At 30.2% G+C, this 21,443-nt stretch overlaps 2 protein-coding genes across 2 annotated transcripts; one reads left to right on the top strand and one right to left on the bottom strand.

Moving 5' to 3' along the window:
- Nucleotides 1-238: 238 nt before the first annotated feature.
- On the bottom strand, nt 239-8,352 carry LOC142235304 (uncharacterized). Its single transcript, XM_075306559.1, has 2 exons — nt 4,226-8,352; nt 239-1,041 (listed from the first exon to the last, which is right to left on the bottom strand). The coding sequence occupies exons 1-2, from the start codon at nt 8,261-8,263 to the stop codon at nt 367-369; spliced, it is 4,713 nt and encodes a 1,570-aa protein (XP_075162674.1). The 5' UTR covers nt 8,264-8,352; the 3' UTR covers nt 239-366.
- Nucleotides 8,353-14,218: 5,866 nt separating this feature from the next.
- Nucleotides 14,219-20,457, top strand: LOC142234790 (uncharacterized). The gene is made up of 2 exons (XM_075305977.1): nt 14,219-14,297; nt 14,358-20,457. Exons 1-2 carry the CDS (start codon nt 14,291-14,293, stop codon nt 20,351-20,353), a joined length of 6,003 nt encoding a protein of 2,000 aa, XP_075162092.1. The 5' UTR covers nt 14,219-14,290; the 3' UTR covers nt 20,354-20,457.
- The last annotated feature ends 986 nt before the right edge of the window (nt 20,458-21,443 follow it).

Here is a 21,443-nt window from a genome sequence, read left to right as displayed (position 1 = left end):
ATTTTATTTCTATAAAAAATTTTGTCAAAATTTTATTTCTATAGAAAAATTTATCAAAATTTTATTTCTATAGAAATTTTGTCCAAATTTTATTTCTGTGGAAAATTTTGCCAAAACTGTAGAAAATTGTTTTAAAATCTTATTTCCGTAGAAAATTTTCTCAAAATTTTATTTCTATAGATTTTTTTTTTTCAAAATTTACCCGCCAATTTCCTACATACAAAACGAGGAAGCACAATTTGGTAATATACATATATGGGTTTATTTTTTGAATATTTTCAGTGGAAATAAAATGTTTATGTGAAGGGGATTATCGATTATTATTATCGGGGAAGGAATTTAGAAATTTACCTGATATAAGTAAATCTATGACACATTATTACGTACACAAAAACGATCGCAGGTCTTCAGTTTATCATTCCATAACAATTGATCTGGGCATTTGTGGACAAATGCCAAGCCATTACATTGTATGAATTTGCGACAATCCGATGGATATGGCAAATAGATATGACCCTGACCCAAACACCACGATTCACATTCATCACAAAGTTCACCGGCATTGGCATTTGTCGCTGGAGTTATGGGTGAGGCTGTAGGGGCTGTTGGTGGTAAAATTGGATATTCCGTAACTGGTGTCTGTGGTCTCATTACCATAAATGGACAATGGGCCAAATGGGGAAAATCACATTTTTCCTGCTGGGCATTCCAATGATAATTGAGGGGACAAGCCTTGGCCTCGCATTGATAATAACGATTGCAATCATTTGGATAGATCTGATAAATGGTATTCGGGCTTATAGTGCCACTGGGCGTAATTGTTGTCTCTTGCCCCTGACATTGGACATTTTGAGGATTATCACAGATTTGATTGAGTGGATTCCATAAGAAAGGTTCAGGACATTTTTCCACATAGGCTAGACCATTCAAGCAACTGTAATATTTGGCACAATCCTGAGGAAATGGTAAAAATTTGGGTTTCTGCGAAAGATTGTGTTCGGCACACAAGGGATGCAGGACAGGACTTTCCGGTGGAGAATTCTAATGATAGGCGAAATAAAAAAGATATAACAATCCCATATTTTATTCATTTTGAAAATTTACCTCCAAAGCCTGAACCAAGTAAATCCATAATAATAAACTCCAAGGGATTCCTTTAAATAACATTCTACTGCCGTTTATTGAGCTGCTTATAAATCCAGAGTAGAGTATTTAGTGAACTGTTCCCCTTATGGGAAATTCTTTGGCTTTTATATGAAGTTGAAGTTTGATTTCATGTAACTGTTATCCAATACCTAGAAATTGCCAGACAATATTTAGCCAGAGCAATCTTAATGCAATAACAATGATCGCTAATCAATTTTTATCTGATATGATAAGGTATTCAAAGTAAATAGATTGATCTAAAAATACACACACTGCGAAAGCATTAATCAAAGATTTTCAAAATTTTATTTCTGTAGAACATTTTGTCAAAATTTTATTTCTATAGCAAATTTTGTCCAAAGTTTTTTTTTTGTAGAAAATTTTGTCAAAAATTTTATTTCTATAGAAAACTTTGTCAAAATTTTATTTCTATAACAAACTTTGTCAAAATTTTATTTCTATAGGAAATTTTCTCAAAAATGTAATTCCTATAGAAAAATTTATCAAAATTTTATTAAAAAAAAATTATGCCAAAATTTTTAAATTTTATTTTTTTCATGAAATTTTTGCAAAATTTTATTCCTATAGAAAATGTTTGCAAAATTTTATTACTATAGAAAATTTGGTCAAAATTTTATTTCTATAGAAAATTTTTTCAAATTTTTTTTTCTATAGAAAATTTTTCTTAACATTTTATTTCTATCGAAAATTTTTCTTAACATTTTATTTCTATAGAAAATTTTGTTAAAATTTTATTTCTATAGGAAATTTTGTCAAAATTTTATTTCTATAGAAAATGTTTGCAAAATTTTATATCTATAGATAATTTTTGCAAAATTTTATTTCTATAGAAATTTTTTAAACATTTAATCCAATAGAAAATTTTGTCCAAATTTTATTTCTATTGAAATTTTGACAAATTTTATTTATATAGAAAATTTTGTCCAAACTTTAATTTTATAGAAAATGTTGTTACAATTTTATATCTATAGAAAAATTTCTCAAAATTTTATTTCTATAGAAAACTTTGTCAAAATTTTATTCCTATCCAAAATTTTGTCAAGATTTTCTATAGGTATAAAATTTTAACAAAATTTTCTATAAAATTAAAGTTTGGACAATATTTTCTATATAAATAAAATTTCACAAAATTTCTATAGAAATAAAATGTTGACACAATTTTTTGTGGATTAAAATTTTTAAAAAATTTCTATAGGAAATTAAAAAATTATCTATAGACATAAAATTTTGCAAAAATTTTCTATACTCGTAGAAATAAAATTTGCACAATTTTGACAAAATACTTGAAAACGGGTTTGACGAAGTCAAAATTTTATTCCTATCCAAAATTTTGTCAAGATTTTCTATAGGTATAAAATTTTAACAAAATTTTCTATAAAATTAAAGTTTGGACAATATTTTCTATATAAATAAAATTTCACAAAATTTCTATAGAAATAAAATGTTGACACAATTTTTTGTGGATTAAAATTTTTAAAAAATTTCTATAGGAAATTAAAAAATTATCTATAGACATAAAATTTTGCAAACATTTTCTATACTCGTAGAAATAAAATTTGCACAATTTTGACAAAATACTTGAAAACGGTTTTGACGAAGTCAACCGAAATATTGGAAATAAAAATTAAATAAAAACATCAATCCTATGTTTTTTAATCGACCTATAGCCGAAATAAAAAGTATTGCTTAAAAATTTTATTTCTATAGTAAATTTTGTTAAAATTTTGTTCCTATAGGAAATTTTGTAAAAAATTTATTTCTATAGAAAATTTTCTCAAAATTTTATTTCTATATAAAGTTTTGTCAACATTTTATTTCTATAGAAAATTTTGTCAAAATTTTATTCCTATAGAAAATGTTTGCACAATTTTATGTCTATAGATAATTTTTGCAAAATTTTATTTCTATAGAAAATTTTTCAAACTTTTAATTCAATAGAAAATTTTGTCAAAATTTTATTTCTATAGAAATTTTGAAAAATTTTATTTATATAGAAAATTTTGTCCAAACTTTAATTTTATAGAAAATGTTGTTACAATTTTATATCTATAGAAAATTTTCTCAACATTTTATTTCTACAGAAAATTATGTCAAATTTTATTCCTATCCAAAATTTTATCAAAATTTTCTATAGGTATAAAATTTTAACAAAATTTTCTATAAAATTAAAAATTTTCTATATAAATAAAATTAGACAAAGTTTCTATAGAAATAAAGTGTTGACACAATTTTTTTGTGGATTAAAATTTTTAAAAATTTTCTATAGAAATAAAATTTTGCAAAAATTATGTATAAAACATAAAATTTTGCTAAAATTTTCTATACTCGTATTTTTTTAATCGACCTATAACCGAAATTATGAAAAGTATTGTTTAAAATTTTTTTTTCTATAGTAAATTTTGTCAAAATTTTGTTTATGTAGAAAATTTTACCTATATTTTATTTCTATAGAAAATTTTGTCAAAAATTTAGTTTTTTAGAAAAATTTCTCAAAATTTTATTTCTATAGAAAATTTTGTCAACATTTTATTTCTATAGAAAATTTTGTCAAAATTTTATTTCTATAGAAAATTTACACAAACATTTATTTCTATAGAAAATTTTCTCAAATTTTTATTTCTATAGAAACTTTTGTCAAATTTTCACTTTAATATAAAATTTTTGTCAAAATTTCACTTTAATAGAAAATTTTATTTCTTTAGAAAATTTTGTTAAATTTTATTTCTATAGAAAGTTTTGTGAAAATTTTATTTTGGTAGAAAATTTTGTCAAACTTTTATTTCTAAAATATTATTTTATTTCCAACACTTTTTGCTTTTGAAGAATAAAATTTAAATAAAAATATATGTATATAGGGCTATACATTGTTGTTCATTACACCCTTGCAGATCCATCCTATGATGGAGAATATCAAAATTCTATTCTATTCTCTTCATAATAAAACAAAAAAAATCCCTCAGACAATTTTTTCTCATCGATTTATGACTATTATTAATACATTTTTATTTACATCAATAAACACTGCTATGTAAAAATATTTTATCTTTTAGATCGATTATTTTGAAGTACTCTCAAGATTTTCTGATTGTTGTCGATGACCACTGATTGCTGTAGGTACACAGTTCTCTTTTCGTTTATCGCATACATTATTCTTGGAATCCCAATACAGTTCATTGCCACATGTCCAGAGATAGGCGCGATCTCCCTTACACACATAGAATTGATGACAATTTTCTGGATCTGCAATAAAATAATCTGTAGTTGTTGAACAAAGGCTGGAGACAGCTTGAGATGATTGTTTCACTTCGTGAGCTGAATGTGGTAGCTGGGATATTCTTGATGAGAATCTTTCAGAAGATTGGAATTTTCCAAACTCTTTCTTCTTGCTGGGATAGAGAGCTCTTGGTTCTTCAGCATTCAAGGTAGTTTGAAGATCCTCTGGATCTGTTAGGCCTTGAGTGGTTTCGCTACCTTCGTCAGTTATGATTTCAGAGATCAAAGATGAAGTTTCCTCATTTGGTTGTGTCGATTCAGTTTCGCTAGATTCCTCCGTACTTACTTCGGTATCCGTTATTGTGGTCTCCGACTGCAGAGTTGTAGTTTCAGATTCGTATGTAGTGTTGGTGGATACAGAAGATTCCACTGGCAGTGTGGTTTCCTCGTTGTTTTCCGTTGTTTCCGTTTCGAAGGATTCTTGAGTTGCATAATTGGTATCGGAGGTAGTATTTGTGGGTTCTGAAGATTCCATGGTCGTTGTAATTTCGATGCCTACGCTTGTCGATCCTTCATTAGTCTCCGTTGTTTCAGTTTCATGGGATTCTTGAGTTGTAGTAGTGGGATCGGAGGTAGTACTCGTGGATTCTGAAGATTCCATGGTCGTTGTAATTTCGATGCTTGTCGGACCTTCATTAGTTTCCGTTGTTTCCGTTTCGTAGGACTGTTGAGTTGTGGATAATGTTGTCGTTCCGGTTTCCGCTTCAGTTGTTTCTTCACTAGTTTCAGTTTCCATTGTTTCCGTTTCGTAGGATTCTTGAGTTGTAGTTTCCATGGTCGTTGGAATATCGATGTCTGTACTTGTTGGTCCTTCATTAGTTTCCGTTGTATCTGTCTCGTAGGATTGTTCAGTAGTGACCGATGTCGACGCTAAAGGTGTTGTCGTTCCGGTTTCCGCTTCAGTCGTTTCAGTAGTGATTGGCTCACATTCACCATTCAAACAACTTTGCTCATCATTATTCCAATGTGTATATGGTGGGCAGGATAATGTTATAGGTATACCAAGGAAACACTGTATGAATTTGGTACAATCATTGGGATGCGGAAGGAAAGGTGAATCAGTATTTTTACAAATATTGAGAATAGGTGAAGGTGTTGGTTCTACTGTGGGCTCTATGGTGGTCATCAATTGATCGTCACAATGATCCTCAGTCCAAACACACATAAGTTCTTGTTGATTCCAATATAAGGGATCAGCACATTTAAATCTATATGGTATACCATTGCTACACTCTATGTAATATTGGCAATCATAGGGATCGGGATAATACTGATTACCATTCAGACATATACTGGGATCTATAGGATTTGGAGTTTCCACTGTCGTTGTCTCATTGGGTTCCATGGTGGTTATCTCGGTAGTGGTAAATTCTGGATCATTTGTATTAGCCGAGGATATTTCTGGATTTGGTGTAGTTGTCGTCACATCATTTCCATTATTACAATCACCAACATCACATGAACCCTTTGCCACATTCCAATAGGTTTTTTCTGGACAATTTAATCGATAAGGATGTCCTTTGTAGCATTGAATGAATTGTTTACAATTCTGAGGATATGGATGATATGATGTTTCATCACCAACACAAAAACTGGGAGTTGTTGGATTCGTGGTAGTTGTTTCTGTGGTTCCAGGTGATGTGGTACTTTCCCCATTATCGCATATACCAACAACACATGCTCCAATTTTATCGTTCCAATAAGTAAATCTCGGACAACTTAATGTTATTCCCTGACCATCTATACATTGTATAAAATTAGTACAATTATTGGGATCCGAATGATATGAGATACCATCACCACAATCTTGTGAAGGTGTTGTCGGAGTAAGTGTTGTCTCTGTCGTAGTTGAAGTTGGTGAAGATGTCACTGTTGTAGTTGTTGTTGTTGCCATAGAACAATGTTCAGTTCCTAATACACATGCCAATACCTCTTGATTCCAGTATAAACCATTGGGACATTTTCTTCTTTCGCTACGACCATCAACACATTCCAGATAATATTCACAATTGCTAGGATCTGCCTGATAAAGTTGATCATTATCACAGATAGGATAATTAGGAGTTGTTATAGGATTTTCAGGGCTTGTAGTTGGAAATTCGGTGGTTGTAGTGGTATCCTCGGTACTTGTAGTGGGATCCTCGGTACTGGTATTGGGTTCATCAGTGATTGTAGTGGAATCCGCGGTACTTTTAGTAGGTTCTTCGGTGGTAGTAGTTGGATTTACGGTGCTTGTTGTAGGATCTTCAGTGCTGGTAGTGGAATCCGCGGTACTTGTAGTCGGTTCATTAGTGATTGTAGTAGGATTCTCGGTGCTTGTGATAGGATCTTCGGTACTTGTAGTAGGATTATCGGTGCTTGTTGTAGGGTTTTCAGTACTGGTAGTGGAATCCGCGGTACTTGTAATCGGTTCTTCAGTGATTGTAGTAGGATTCTCGGTACTTGTAGTAGGTTCTTCGGTGCTTGTAGTTGGATATACGGTGTTTGTAGTTGGATCTACGGTGTTTGTTGTAGGATCTTCAGTACTGGTAGTGGAATCCGCGGTACTTGTAATCGGTTCTTCAGTGATTGTAGTAGGATTCTCGGTGCTTGTGATAGGATCTTCCGTACTTGTAGTAGGATTATCGGTGCTTGTTGTAGGATTTTCAGTGCTCGTAGTGGAATCCACGGTACTTGTAGTCGGTTCATCAGTGATTGTAGTAGGATTATCGGTACTTGTAGTAGGCTCTTCGGTGCTCGTAGTAGAATTTTCGGTGCTCGTAGTTGGATCTTCAGTGCTTGTGGTAGGATTGTCGGTGCTTGTTGTAGGATTTTCAGTGCTTGTAGTGGAATCCGCGGTACTTGTAGTGGGTTCTTCGGTGCTTGTAGTAGGTTTCTCGGTGCTTGTAGTAGGCTCTTCGGTGCTCGTAGTAGGATTTTCTGTGCTCGTAGTTGGATCTACGGTGCTTGTTGTAGGATCTTCAGGTTCTTCAGTGATTGTAGTAGGATTCTCGGTACTTGTAGTTGGCCCTTCAGTGCTTGTAGTAGAAGGATTTGTTTGTTCCATGCAATGATCCGAGGTCCAAACACAGGACAATAGTTGTTGATTCCAAAAAAGAGGTGTAGCACACTTGTGCCTATAGGGAATACCATTACTACATTGTATAAAATAATGACAATCCTCAGGATCAGGATGGTACACTTCACCATTTGCACATATAGTGGGGTTAACGGGGTTGGTAGTTGGACTTGTACTAGTACTGGTAGTAGGTCTCACGGTGGTTGTATTAGGAACCATGGTGCTTGTAGTTGATGGATTTGACTGCTCCATGCAATGTGCCGAAGTCCAAACACAGGACAATAATTCTTGATTCCAAAATAAAGGTGGTGAACATTTATGCCTATAGGGAATACCATTACTGCATTGTATAAAATAATGACAATCCTCTGGATCAGGATGATACATTTCACCATTTGCACATATATTTTCAATATTTATTGACGATTTTACTTCGTTCTGCGAAATGGGCATCGCAGCCACCTTGCAATGATCCGATGTCCATGTACAGGATAATAGTTTTTGACTCCAGTATAAAGGCGATGAACATTTTTGCCTTTGTCCAATACCATTACTACACTGAATAAAGGATTGACAATCTTCAGGATCTTCATAATATCCATCACCATTCACGCACAATTGATTAATCCATACAGATGTGTCATCTTTAACTACATTTCCAATTGACTTCCAAGGATATCTATTTGACAATTTCGATGTGTGGCCAGGATCTGCTAGGAATACCAAGAGACCACATAATGTGGTAGCGAATATCCAAATATTCATATCACTTTTTTTCACTATCACTTCGCTTGCACTATCCAATGGCTCGTCGCATTTAAGTTTTCCTATAGAATTGCAATTTTCAAATGTTTCAAATTCATATCAAACGATAGAATTTATAAGTTTTGATTTAATTTCTATTACAACGCCTTTTTCAAATCAATTGACAATCTAACGATTCGATTTCTTATCAACTCATCAAGATAACACTAAATTGGTATTTGTCGAATTTTATTCCATGTTCTTCTGTTCTGAGTTTGTCATTGATAACGAAATGCATTTTTTATGCAGATCTGATAGTGTGGGAAAATATTGAAATTAAATGAATCGGAGACAAAAAAAAATTCCTGAAAAAAATCAGCATATCTGCAAATACGCTCTTCAGACCTGAAACTAGGTAATTTGTCGATTTGGAGATTTCAGAAGCAATTCCATGTATATCTCAATTAATAAACTTTTATCAAAAATGTTATTTCTATAGAAAATTTTTACAAAATTTTATTTCTATAGAAAATTTTTACAAAATTTTATTTCTATAGAAGATTTTTACAAAATTTTATTTCTACAGAAAATTTTTACAAAATTTTATTTCTATAGAAAATTTTGTCAAAATTTCAATTCTATAAAAAATGTTGTCAAAATTTTATTTCTACAGAAAATTTTTGCAACATTTCATTTCTATACGAAATTTTGTCAAAATGTTTATTTCTATAAAAAAATGTAAAAATTTTATTTCTATTGAAACATTTCTCAAAATTTTATTTCTATGCAACTTTTGTCAAAATTTAAATTCTAGAAAATTTTGTCAAAATTTTATTTCTATAGAAATTTTCTCAAAATTTCATTTCTATAGAAAATTTTGTCAAAATGTTTATTTCTATAATAAAATTTTGTCAAAATTTTATTTCAATTGAAAAATTTCTCAAAATTTTATTTCTATAGAAAATTTTACAATTTTTTTTAATAGAAAATTTTGTCAAAATTTTATTTATGTAGAAGATTTAAACAAAATTTTTTTAATTTTTGAAAATTTTATTTTTATAGAAAATTTTGTCAAAATTTTATTACTAATGAAAATTTTGTCAAAATTTTATTTATATACAAGATTTTGTCAAAATTTTATTTCCTATAGAAAATTTTTCCAAAATTTTATTTCTGTAGAAAATTTTGTCAAAATTTTATTTCTGTAGGAAATTTTGTCAAAAATTTATTTCTATAGAAGATTTTGTCAAAATTTTATTTCTATAGAAAATTTTGACAAAATTTTATTTCTGTAGAAAATTTTGTCAAAATTTAATTTCTGTCTTTATATGGAAAATTTTATTTCTATAGAAAATTTTCTCAAAATTTTATTTTTATAGAAAATTTTCTCAAAATTTTATTTTTATAGAAAATTCTTTGCAAAATTTATAGAAATGAAATTTTTGAAAATTTTATTTTTATAGAAAATTTTGTCAAAATTTTATTACTAATGAAAATTTTGTCAAAATTTTATTTCTATAGAAGATTTTGTCAAAATTTTATTTCTATGGAAAATTTTGTCAAAATTTTATTTCTATGGAAAATTTTGTCAAAATGTTATTTCTGTAGGAAATTTTGTCAAAATTTTATTTTTATAGAAGATTTTGTCAAAATTTTATTTCTATAGAAAATTTTGTCAAAATTTTATTTCTATAGAAAATTTTGTCAAAATTTTATTTCTGTAGAAAATTTTTTAAATTTCGTGTCACGTGCACACCTCTAATCGCTATGGCTATATTTACACACTATTTTAATTGCTGGGCGGAAAATTTTGTCAAAATTTTATTTATATGGAAAATGTTATTTCTATAGAAAATTTTCTCAAAATTTTATTTTTATAGAAAATTCTTTGCAAAATTTATAGAAATGAAATTTTTGAAAATTTTATTTTTATAGAAAATTTTGTCAAATTTTTATTACTAATGAAAATTTTGTCAAAATTTTATTTCTATAGAAGATTTGGTCAAAATTTTATTTCCTATAGAAAATTTTTCCAAAATTTTATTTCTGTAGAAAATTTTGTCAAAATTTTATTTCCTATAGAAAATTTTTCCAAAATTTTATTTCTGTAGAACATTTTGTCAAAATTTTATTTCTGTAGGAAATTTTGTCAAAATTTTAGAAGATTTTGTCAAAATTTTATTTCTATAGAAAATTGTGTCAAAATTTTATTTCTGTCTTTATATGGAAAATTTTATTTCTATAGAAAATTTTCTCAAAATTTTATTTTTATAGAAAATTCTTTGCAAAATTTATAGAAATGAAATTTTTGAAAATTTTGTCAAAATTTTATTTCTATAGAAAATTTTGTCGAAATTTTATATCTGTAGAAAATTTTGTCAAAATTTTATTTCTGTGTTTATATGGAAAATTTTATTTCTATAGAAAATGTTCTCAAAATTTTATTTTTATAAAAAATTTTCTCAAAATTGTATTACTATATCCGCCACCTTGTATATAACTGGCCAAAAATGGACGATATTATTAATGCACAAGAACAATCATGGATAAAAAACTGATATCAATTGATTTCTATTTGCTGCCAACGGATAGATATCACTCACTTGTCGGCATGGGTTGGTGGATGTGAACTGCACTACCTACATTACAACATTGTTTTTCACCATATGAAAATGATAAAGCCTAAAAGTATGCTAACTAACCATTTTCAAATTTCTTTGTACTTTGTCTGCCACAATTGTATGGAATGAAATGAGATGGGGTAACGAACATAAAGCTGATAAGGGATGCAAGGGCTAGATTTCCCCCCGTCAAAAAAAAATTAGACACAGAAGGTTTGGTTTTAATTGTGAATGCTTATTGAAGAAATAGAAAACGCTTTGTTTAGTGGGGTCTGACTCATTCAGTAACCTCTTGGATAGGTCGGGTACCCAGGAATTAGCTGCTTGGAGCCCATAACATTTCACCAATTTCCGCCTATCGCTATGGCTATATTTACACACTATTTTAATTGTTGGGCGGAAAATGGGCTAGTGTTGCTATCGCTTATGAAATCTTGTTAACTCCCTACCATAAAATGAAGCCGTCTAGTCGCTCGCCAGTTTTAGACTTCGCCAACAATTTCTGCCCACTGAAAAGATATGGGGGAATACAGTTTTTCTATCGTTCGAGCATTTAAAACATATTGTAAATTGTATGTTTATTTCTACTACAAATTATGAACATTTGTTTGCAAACAAGAAGTTACACGAAGGTAAACATACCATCTCAGGAAACACCACCACTTAAAGCGACAATTCAAAAAGAATACCGAGAAAAATTACATTTTTTCAATTTGGAAAGATCTCTTATCAGTCCATCAATTATCGATGTAGACAAAGATAGTAGAAATGCGTTGTCAATTTATAATTAGATCATGTAGTTTTTCAAAGAACTTCATTTTTGACACATTTCTATAGATGCTCGCTTCTTCATATTGCTACTGGAATCGATGTTGTTTGACTGCAGTATCAATCTTATATAATAACACCAAGCAATAGAAATAAAATGTTGACAAAATTTTCTATAGAAATAAAATGTTGACAAAATTTTCAATAGAAATAAAATTTTGTATATAGTTAAAATATTTTGACAAAATTTTCTATAGAAATAAAATTTTGCAAAAATATTTTATTGAAACAAAATTTTGATAAAATTTTATATAGAAATAAAATTTTGACAACATTTTCCACAGAAATAAAGTTTTGACAAAAATTTTCTATAAAAATAAAATTTTGAAAACATTTTCTATAGAAATAAAATTTTGCCAAAATTTTCAATAAAAATAAAATTTTGAAAAAATTTTTTATAGAAATAAAATTTTGACAACATTTTCTATCGAAGTAAAATGTGGACAAAATTTGCTATAGATATAAAATTTTGACAAAATTTGCTATAGAAATAAAATGTTGAGAAAATTTTCTTAAGAAATGAAATTTTGACAAAATTTGCCCATAAAATTTTGACAAAATTTGTCTATAGAAATAAAAATTTCACAAAATATTCTATGGAAATAATATTTTGACAAAATTTTCTATAGAAATAAAATTTTGATAAAATTTTATATACATTCGTGTTTTGTTTTTGAGAAATAAAATGTTGAGAAAATTTTCTTAAGAAATGAAATTTTGACAAAATTTGTCTATAGAAATAAAATTTTGAAAAAATTTTCTATGGAAATAATATTTTGACAAAATTTTATATAGAAATAAAATTTTGACAACAATTTCTACAGAAATAAAGTTTTGACAAAATTTTCTATAAAAATAAAATTTTGACAAAATTTTCTATAGAAATAAAATTTTGACAAAATTTTGTACAGTTAAAAAATTTTTACAAAATTTTCTATAGAAATTTCACAAAATTTTCTGTGGAAATAAAATGTTGACAAAATTTTCTATAGAAATAAAATTTTGAAAAAATTTTCTATAGAAGTACAATTTTGATAAAATTTTCTATAGAAATAAAATTTTGAGAAACCTTTTTATAGAAATAAAATTTTGAAAACAATGTTAATAAAATTTTCTATAGAAATAAAATTTTGAAAAAAATTTTTATAGAAATAAAATTTTGACAACATTTTCTATAGAAACAAAATTTTGACAAAATTTTCTATAGAAATAAATTTTTGAGAAACTTTTTTATAGTAATAAAATTTTGAAAAAATTTTCTAGAGAAATAAAATTTTGTCAACATTTTCTATAGTTATATAAATATAGTTATAGAAATAAAATGTTCAGAAAATTTTCTATAGAAGTAAAATTTTCTTAGAAATAAAAGTTTGACAAAATTTTCTATAGAAATAAAATTTTCGGAAAATTTTCTATACAAATAAAATTTTCAGACAATTTTCTATACAAATAAAATTTTCAGAAAATTTTCTATACAAATAAAATTTTCAGAAATTTTTCTATACAAATAAAATTTTCAGAAAATTTTCTATACAAATAAAAGTTTTATAAAATTTTATATAGAAATAAAATTTACAAAAAATTTTATATAGAAAAAAAAATTTTCAGAAAATTTTCTATAGAAATAAAATTTTCAGAAAATTTTCTATAGAAACATAAATTTTAGAAAATTTTCTAAAGAAATACAATTTTCTGAAAATTTTCTATAGAAATAAAATTTTTACAAAATTTTCTATAGAAATACAATTTTGATATTTTCTATAGAAGTAAAATTTTGAGAAACCTTTTTTAGAAATAGAATTTTGAAAAATATTTTCTAGAGAAATAAAATTTTCAGAAAATTTTCTATAGTAGTAAAATTTTCAGAATATTTTCTCAAAATTTAATTTCTATAGAAAATAATGTCCAAATTTTATTTCTATAGAAAATTTTATCCAAATTTTATTTCTGTGGAAAATTTTCTAAAAATTTTATTTCTATAGAAAATTTTCTGAAAATGTTTTTTACTATAGAACATTTTCTGCAAATTTCATTTATATCGAACATTTTTTCAAAATTTTATTTTTACAGTAAATTTGGTAAAAATTTTATTTCTATAGAAAATAAAAATTTTATTTCTATGGAAAATTTTGTCCAAATTTTATTTCTATGGAAAATTTTCTGAAAATTTTATTGCTATAGAAAATGTTTTGAAAATTTTATTTCTATTGAAAATTTTGTCAAAATTTTATTTCTGTAGAAAATTTTATCAAAATTGTATTTCTCTAGAAAAATTTCTCAAAATTTTATTTCTATATAAAATTTCATTTCTATGGAAATTTTTCTGAAAATTTTATTTCTATAGGAAATTTTCTGAAAATTTTATTTTTACGAATTTTACCAATTTTTTTAAATAATGTGTAGCGTAGTGTTATTGAAGACAAGCCCCGATAAAAGTATCATGTTTTTCTCGGTGTCTTTGATAAGATCGATCTATCACTAGATGAAGTTCAAGTCCTATAAAAGGCCAAGAAATCATTGTTATGGAAGAGTTCAACAATTGATTTATACTTGAATATTACCCGGAACCTCAAATAAGGATAAAGAAGCAGCTGGAAAAATGAAAGGTAAGAAAACATAGAGGACTATGCCAAGGATCCTTTTAATTCTCTAAACATTCCCGGTAGCATTGCTTCATATCCTGGTAGCGTTGGCTCTTTCACTCCAATTGTGTATGGCTGGAAAGGCAATTTGTGATGATGGCGAAATTACCGGAAACCCCAACAACTGTTCTTCCTATTTTGAATGCTGCAATGGACAATATCAGGAGATATTCTGTGAAGCAGGCTATTATTTCGAGATAGAATCTAAAAAATGCCTAGAAGATGTTAATAATATATGTGGGAGACATTGCCAAGAGGGCGATATTTCAGCAAATGACAAATGCTGCTCCTCTTACTATGTTTGCTGTAAGGGGGAATTGGTGGAAGAAATTTGTGATACTGGCTACTATTTCGATTTGCAAACAAAGCGATGCGAGAAGGATGTGGACCATACCTGTTGGCCTCTGTGCCACGATGGCGAAATTTTCCCCAGTAACAATTCCTGCGCATCGTATTACATCTGCTGCAATGGAACATTAAAGGAAGAATTTTGCCAAAATGGATATTATTTTAATGCGTCATGCAATAAATGTGAAGAGGATATCGAAAATGTATGTTGCTCCAAATGCCAAGAAGGGGAGATTAGTGCCAACGACAATTCCTGTTCGTCTTATTACGTTTGCCAAAATGGTCAAATGAAAGAAGAATTTTGTAAGGTGGGATTTTACTTTAACTCTCAAACAAAACAGTGTGAAGAAGATCTCCATAACAATTGCTGGCCCATATGTCAAGATGGAGATGTTAAACCAAGCGAATCTTGTTCAGTTTACTTCAACTGCAGCCATGGAGCATGGGAGATAGAATTTTGCCCGGAAGGTTACTACTTCGACCATCAAATGGAAAGATGTGAGCGGGATCTTAATCACTCGTGCTGGCCTCAGTGTCAAGAAGGTGAAATGACCGGAAACCAACAAAATTGTTCAGCTTATTACATTTGCTCCGAAGGAAGTTTGCTGGAGAAATTCTGCAATGTTGGATTCTATTTTAATAACCAAACAAAAAAATGTGAAATCGATACACACCACAATTGTTGGCCATTATGTGTAGAGGGCGATAGTTCGGAAAGTGATTCCTGTTCTTCTTATCTCATCTGCAGGAATGGAGCATGGCAGGAAGAATTCTGCAAAGAAGGATATTATTACAATGGCCAAACAAAGCAATGCGAAAAAGACAATAACAACATCTGCTGGTCTCAGTGTCATGAAGGAGAATTTGCTGTAGGCAATTCCTGTTCATCGTATCTAAATTGCAGCAATGGCAGTTGGAAGGAAGAATTCTGTGCAGTTGGTCATTATTTTAGTTTCGAATCCAAAACCTGCATATACGACCTCAACAATATATGTTGGGATCGTTGCAAGGATGGCTCAATACTGGCAAATGAAAACTCATGTTCTTCTTACTATAATTGCACCAATGGGCTTTGGAATCAAGAATTTTGTAATGGTGGTTATTATTTCAATTCCCAAAGCGAGCAATGTGAGCCGGATGTTAATAAAATATGTTGGTCAAGATGTCCAGAAGGTGGTATATCGGCAATCTCATGTGCCTCCTATTATATCTGCAGTAACGGAACTTGGATTAAGGACTCCTGCAATGAAGGCTATTTGTTCAATGCCCAAATAAATAGATGTGAACCGGATGTAAACAATATTTGTTGGGATCAATGCCACGAAGGTGAACTTAAGCCCAATAAAAATTCATGCTCTTCTTACTATAGTTGCAGCAATGGTTACTGGAAAGAAGAATTCTGCAGCGAAGGATACTACTTTGACGCCGAAAATGATAAATGTGAGAAAGATGTGAACCATTCGTGTTGGCCACAATGTAGCGAAGGGGAAATGACAGAAAATAGTAACTCCTGTTCAGCTTATTATGTCTGTAAAAATGGCGATTTAGTAGAGCAATATTGCAAAGTTGGATATTATTTCGATGCTAAAACCAAACAATGTAAATATGATACCAACCATGAATGTTGGCCAACATGTACAGAAGGCGAAATTTCCGAAAATGACTCGTGTTCATCATACCTCATTTGTGCGAATGGAGAATGGAAAGAGGAATTCTGCAAACCAGGATACTATTTCAATTTGCAAAACATGAAATGCCAAGAAGACATCGATAATAGTTGTTGGACTCATTGTCAGAATGGAGATACCTCGGCAAGCAATTCTTGTTCGTCATACCTCACTTGCAGCAATGGTTACTGGAAAGAAGAATTCTGCAGCGAAGGATACTACTTTGATTCCGAAAATAAGCAATGTGATAAGGATGTGAACCATACTTGTTGGCCACAATGTAGCGAAGGGGAAATGACAGCAAATAGTAACTCCTGTTCATCTTATTATGTCTGTAAAAATGGCGATTTAGTAGAGCAATATTGCAAAGTTGGATATTATTTCGATGCTAAAACCAAACAATGTAAATATGATACCAACCATGAATGTTGGCCAACATGTACAGAAGGCGAAATTTCCGAAAATGACTCGTGTTCATCATACCACATTTGTGCGAATGGAGAATGGAAAGAGGAATTCTGCAAACCAGGATACTATTTCAATTTGCAAAACATGAAATGCCAAGAAGACATCGATAATACTTGTTGGACCGATTGTCAGAATGGAGATACCTTGGCAAGCAATTCTTGTTCGTCATACCTCACTTGCAGCAATGGTTACTGGAAAGAAGAATTCTGCAGCGAAGGATACTACTTTGACGCCGAAAATAATAAATGTGAGAAGGATGTGAACCATACTTGTTGGCCACAATGCAGCGAAGGAGAAATGCAAGCAAATAGCAAGGCATGCTCATCTTATTACATCTGCAAGAATGGCGATTTTGTAGAACAATATTGCAAAGTGGGATATTATTTCGATGCTCAAAAGAAACAATGCGAATATGATACCAACCACGAATGTTGGCCTTCATGTACAGAAGGCGACATTACGGAAAACGACTCGTGTTCATCCTATCTTATTTGTGAAAATGGAGGATGGAAAGAGGAATTCTGTAAACCAGGATACTATTTCAATTTGCAAAACATGAAATGCCAAGAAGACATCGATAATAGTTGTTGGACTCATTGTCAGAATGGAGATACCTCGGCAAGCAATTCTTGTTCGTCATACCTCACTTGCAGCAATGGTTACTGGAAAGAAGAATTCTGCAGCGAAGGATACTACTTTGATTCCGAAAATAAGCAATGTGATAAGGATGTGAACCATACTTGTTGGCCACAATGTAGCGAAGGGGAAATGACAGCAAATAGTAACTCCTGTTCATCTTATTATGTCTGTAAAAATGGCGATTTAGTAGAGCAATATTGCAAAGTTGGATATTATTTCGATGCTAAAACCAAACAATGTGAATATGATACCAACCACGAATGTTGGCCTTCATGTACAGAAGGCGACATTACGGAAAACGACTCGTGTTCATCCTATCTTATTTGTGAAAATGGAGGATGGAAAGAGGAATTCTGTAAACCAGGATATTATTTCAATTTGCAAAACATGAAGTGCCAAGAAGACATCGACAATAGTTGTTGGACTCATTGTCAGAATGGGGATACCTCGGCAAGCAATTCTTGCTCATCGTACCTCGCATGCAGCAATGGTTACTGGAAAGAAGAATTCTGCAGCGAAGGATACTACTTTGACGCCGAAAATAATAAATGTGAGAAGGATGTGAACCATACTTGTTGGCCACAATGCAGCGAAGGAGAAATGCAAGCAAATGGCAATGCATGCTCATCTTATTACATCTGCAAGAATGGAAACATGGAAGAAAATTACTGCAAAGTCGGATATTATTTCGATTCTCAAACGAAACAATGCGAATATGATACCAACCACGAATGTTGGCCTTCATGTACAGAAGGCGACATTACGGAAAACGACTCGTGTTCATCCTATCTTATTTGTGAAAATGGAGGATGGAAAGAGGAATTCTGTAAACCAGGATACTATTTCAATTTGCAAAACATGAAATGCCAAGAAGACATTGATAATAGTTGTTGGACTCATTGTCAGAATGGAGATACCACGGCAAGCAATTCTTGCTCATCGTACCTCACTTGCAGCAACGGTTACTGGAAAGAAGAATACTGTAGCGAAGGATACTACTTTGATTCCGAAAATAAGCAATGTGATAAGGATGTGAACCATACTTGTTGGCCACAATGTAGCGATGGAGAAATGCAAGCAAATATCAATGCATGCTCATCTTATTACATCTGCAAGAATGGCGATTTTGTAGAACAATATTGCAAAGTGGGATATTACTTCAATTCTCAAAAGAAACAATGCGAATATGATACCAATCACGAATGTTGGCCTACCTGTAAGGATGACGATATTTCGGAAAATGACTCCTGCTCATCATACCTCATTTGTGCGAATGGAGAATGGAAAGAGGAATTCTGCAAACCAGGATACTATTTCAATTTGCAAAACATGAAATGCCAAGAAGACATCGATAATAGTTGTTGGACTCATTGTCAGAATGGAGATACCTCGGCAGGGAATTCTTGTTCATCGTACCTAACTTGCAGCAACGGTTACTGGAAAGAAGAATACTGTAGCGAAGGATACTACTTTAATTCCGCAAATTACCAATGTGAGAAGGATGCGAACCATACGTGTTGGCCACAATGTAGTGAAGGAGATATGCAAGTAAATATTAACTCCTGCTCATCTTATTATGTCTGTAAAAATGGAAACCTGGAAGAAGATCATTGCAAAGTGGGATATTATTTCGATTCTCAAACGAAACAATGTGAATATGATACTAACCACGAATGTTGGCCAATATGTACAGAAGGCGAAATTTCCGAAAACGACTCCTGTTCGTCATATCTCATTTGTGCGAATGGGGAATGGAAAGAGGAATTCTGTAATCCAGGATACTATTTCAATTTGCAAAACATGAAATGCCAAGAAGACATCGATAATACTTGTAGGCCTCAATGTCAGAATGGAGATGCGTCGGCAGGCAATTCTTGTTCATCGTACCTCACTTGCAGCAATGGTTACTGGAAAGAAGAATACTGTATCGAAGGATACTACTTTGTTTCCGCAAATAAGCAATGTGAGAAGGATGTGAACCACACTTGTTGGCCACAATGTAGCGAAGGAGAAATGACAGCAAATAGTAACTCCTGTTCATCTTATTATGTATGTAAGAATGGAAACCTGGAAGAAGATTCATGCAAAGTGGGATATTATTTCGATTCTCAAACTAAACTATGCGAATATGATACTAACCACGTATGTTGGCCTACATGCAAGGATGGTGACATTACAGAAAACGATTCCTGTTCGTCTTATCTCATTTGTGCGAATGGGGAATGGAAAGAGGAATTCTGTATTACAGGATACTATTTCAATTCTCAAAACAAATCATGCGAAGAAGATATTAACCACACTTGTTGGTCTTTATGCAATAATGGCGAAATTTCCTCCAGCGATTCCTGTTCCTCATTCCTCCAATGTCAAAATGGAGTATGGAAACAAATCTACTGCTCAGAAGGATATTTCTTTGACTCCCAGTCAAAGAAGTGCGAAGAAGATGTAGAAGGCATTTGTTGGACTCCTGTACCACCACCCCCAGCTACTTGTGATCCTCTTTGCTGTAACCAACCAAATGGAAAGCCTATTCTTGGGGACACGTGTCAGCAATTTATCGTATGCGATTCTGGAAAGCCAAATGTTTTTAATTGTCCAAATAATTTACACTTCAACGTTATGACCGGTTTTTGTGATTTCCCTCAAAATGCTAACTGTGATAAGCCTTATACGCCTCCTTCAGGACCCAATGCTGGACCCTCAGGAACTTATTGTGCCACCAATGGACGTTGTTTGGGCCAACATGATGGCACTTTTCTACTTGATTCAGAGAGTTCGTGTAGCGGAAAATACGTAGTATGTCAATGTGAATGCGAAGTGGAACGTTCGTGCAGCCCACCGTTGATGTTCAATAGCAAATTAGGTGTTTGCGATTGGCCAGATAACTTTGGATGTTAAATGTGTACACTGGCATCACAGCAGATATTGTAAATAAATATTCTTCAAAGATTATTGTAAACTGTATGATATATATCCAATAAATATAATAATGAAAGCATAAATATACGGCCCATAAAAATCATTGGTTGATCACATTTCGTTCGAATTTTAGATATTAGAAATTTTGTCAAAATTTCATTTCTATAGAAAATTTTGTCAAAATTTCATTTCTATAGAAAATTTTTTCAAAATTTTATTTCTATAGACAAATTTTGTCAAAATTCCATTTATTAAGAAAATTTTCTCAAAATTTTATTTCTAAAAAAGATTTGATAAAAAAAATGTTAAAATTTTATTTCTAAGAAATTTTTGTCAAAATTTTATTTCTATAGAAAATGTTGTGAAAATTTTATTTCTATAAAAAATTTTGCCAACATTTTATTACTAGAGAAAATTTTTCTATAGAATTTGTCTATAGAAATAGTTTTTCCAAAATTTTCTATAGAAATAAAATTTTGACAAAATATTCTCTTGGAATAAAATTTTGACAAAATTGTCTCTGGGAATAAAATTTGGACAAAACTTTCTCTAGTAGACAATATTGTGTATAGATATAAAGTTTTTCCAAAATTTTCGATAGAAATAAAATTTTGACAAATTTTTCTCTACGAACAAAATTTTCTCTAGTAATACAATTTTGATAGAACTTTCTCAACTAATAAAATTTTGACAAAATTTTTTATAGAAATAAAATTTTGACAAAATTTTTTATAGAAATATTTTGAGAAAATTTTTTATAGAAATAAAATTTGGACAAAATTTTCTATAAAAATTTTGAGAAAATTTTCTATAGAAATGAAATTTTGACAAATTTTTTATTTCTATAAACAAAATTTTGATAAAACATTCTCTAATAATAAAATTTGGATAAAATTTTCTATAGAAATAAAATTTTGACGAAATTTTCTATAGAAATAAAATTTTGACGAAATTTTCTACAGAAATAAAATTTTGACGAAATTTTCTATAGAAATAAAATTTTGACGAAATTTTCTATAGAAATAAAATTTTGACAAAATTATCTCTAGGAACAAAATTTTGACAAAAT

Source organism: Haematobia irritans, chromosome 4, assembly GCF_050003625.1.
Source record: "Haematobia irritans isolate KBUSLIRL chromosome 4, ASM5000362v1, whole genome shotgun sequence".
NCBI lineage: Eukaryota > Metazoa > Arthropoda > Insecta > Diptera > Muscidae > Haematobia > Haematobia irritans.
This window is presented reverse-complemented; position numbering and strand designations above follow the sequence as displayed.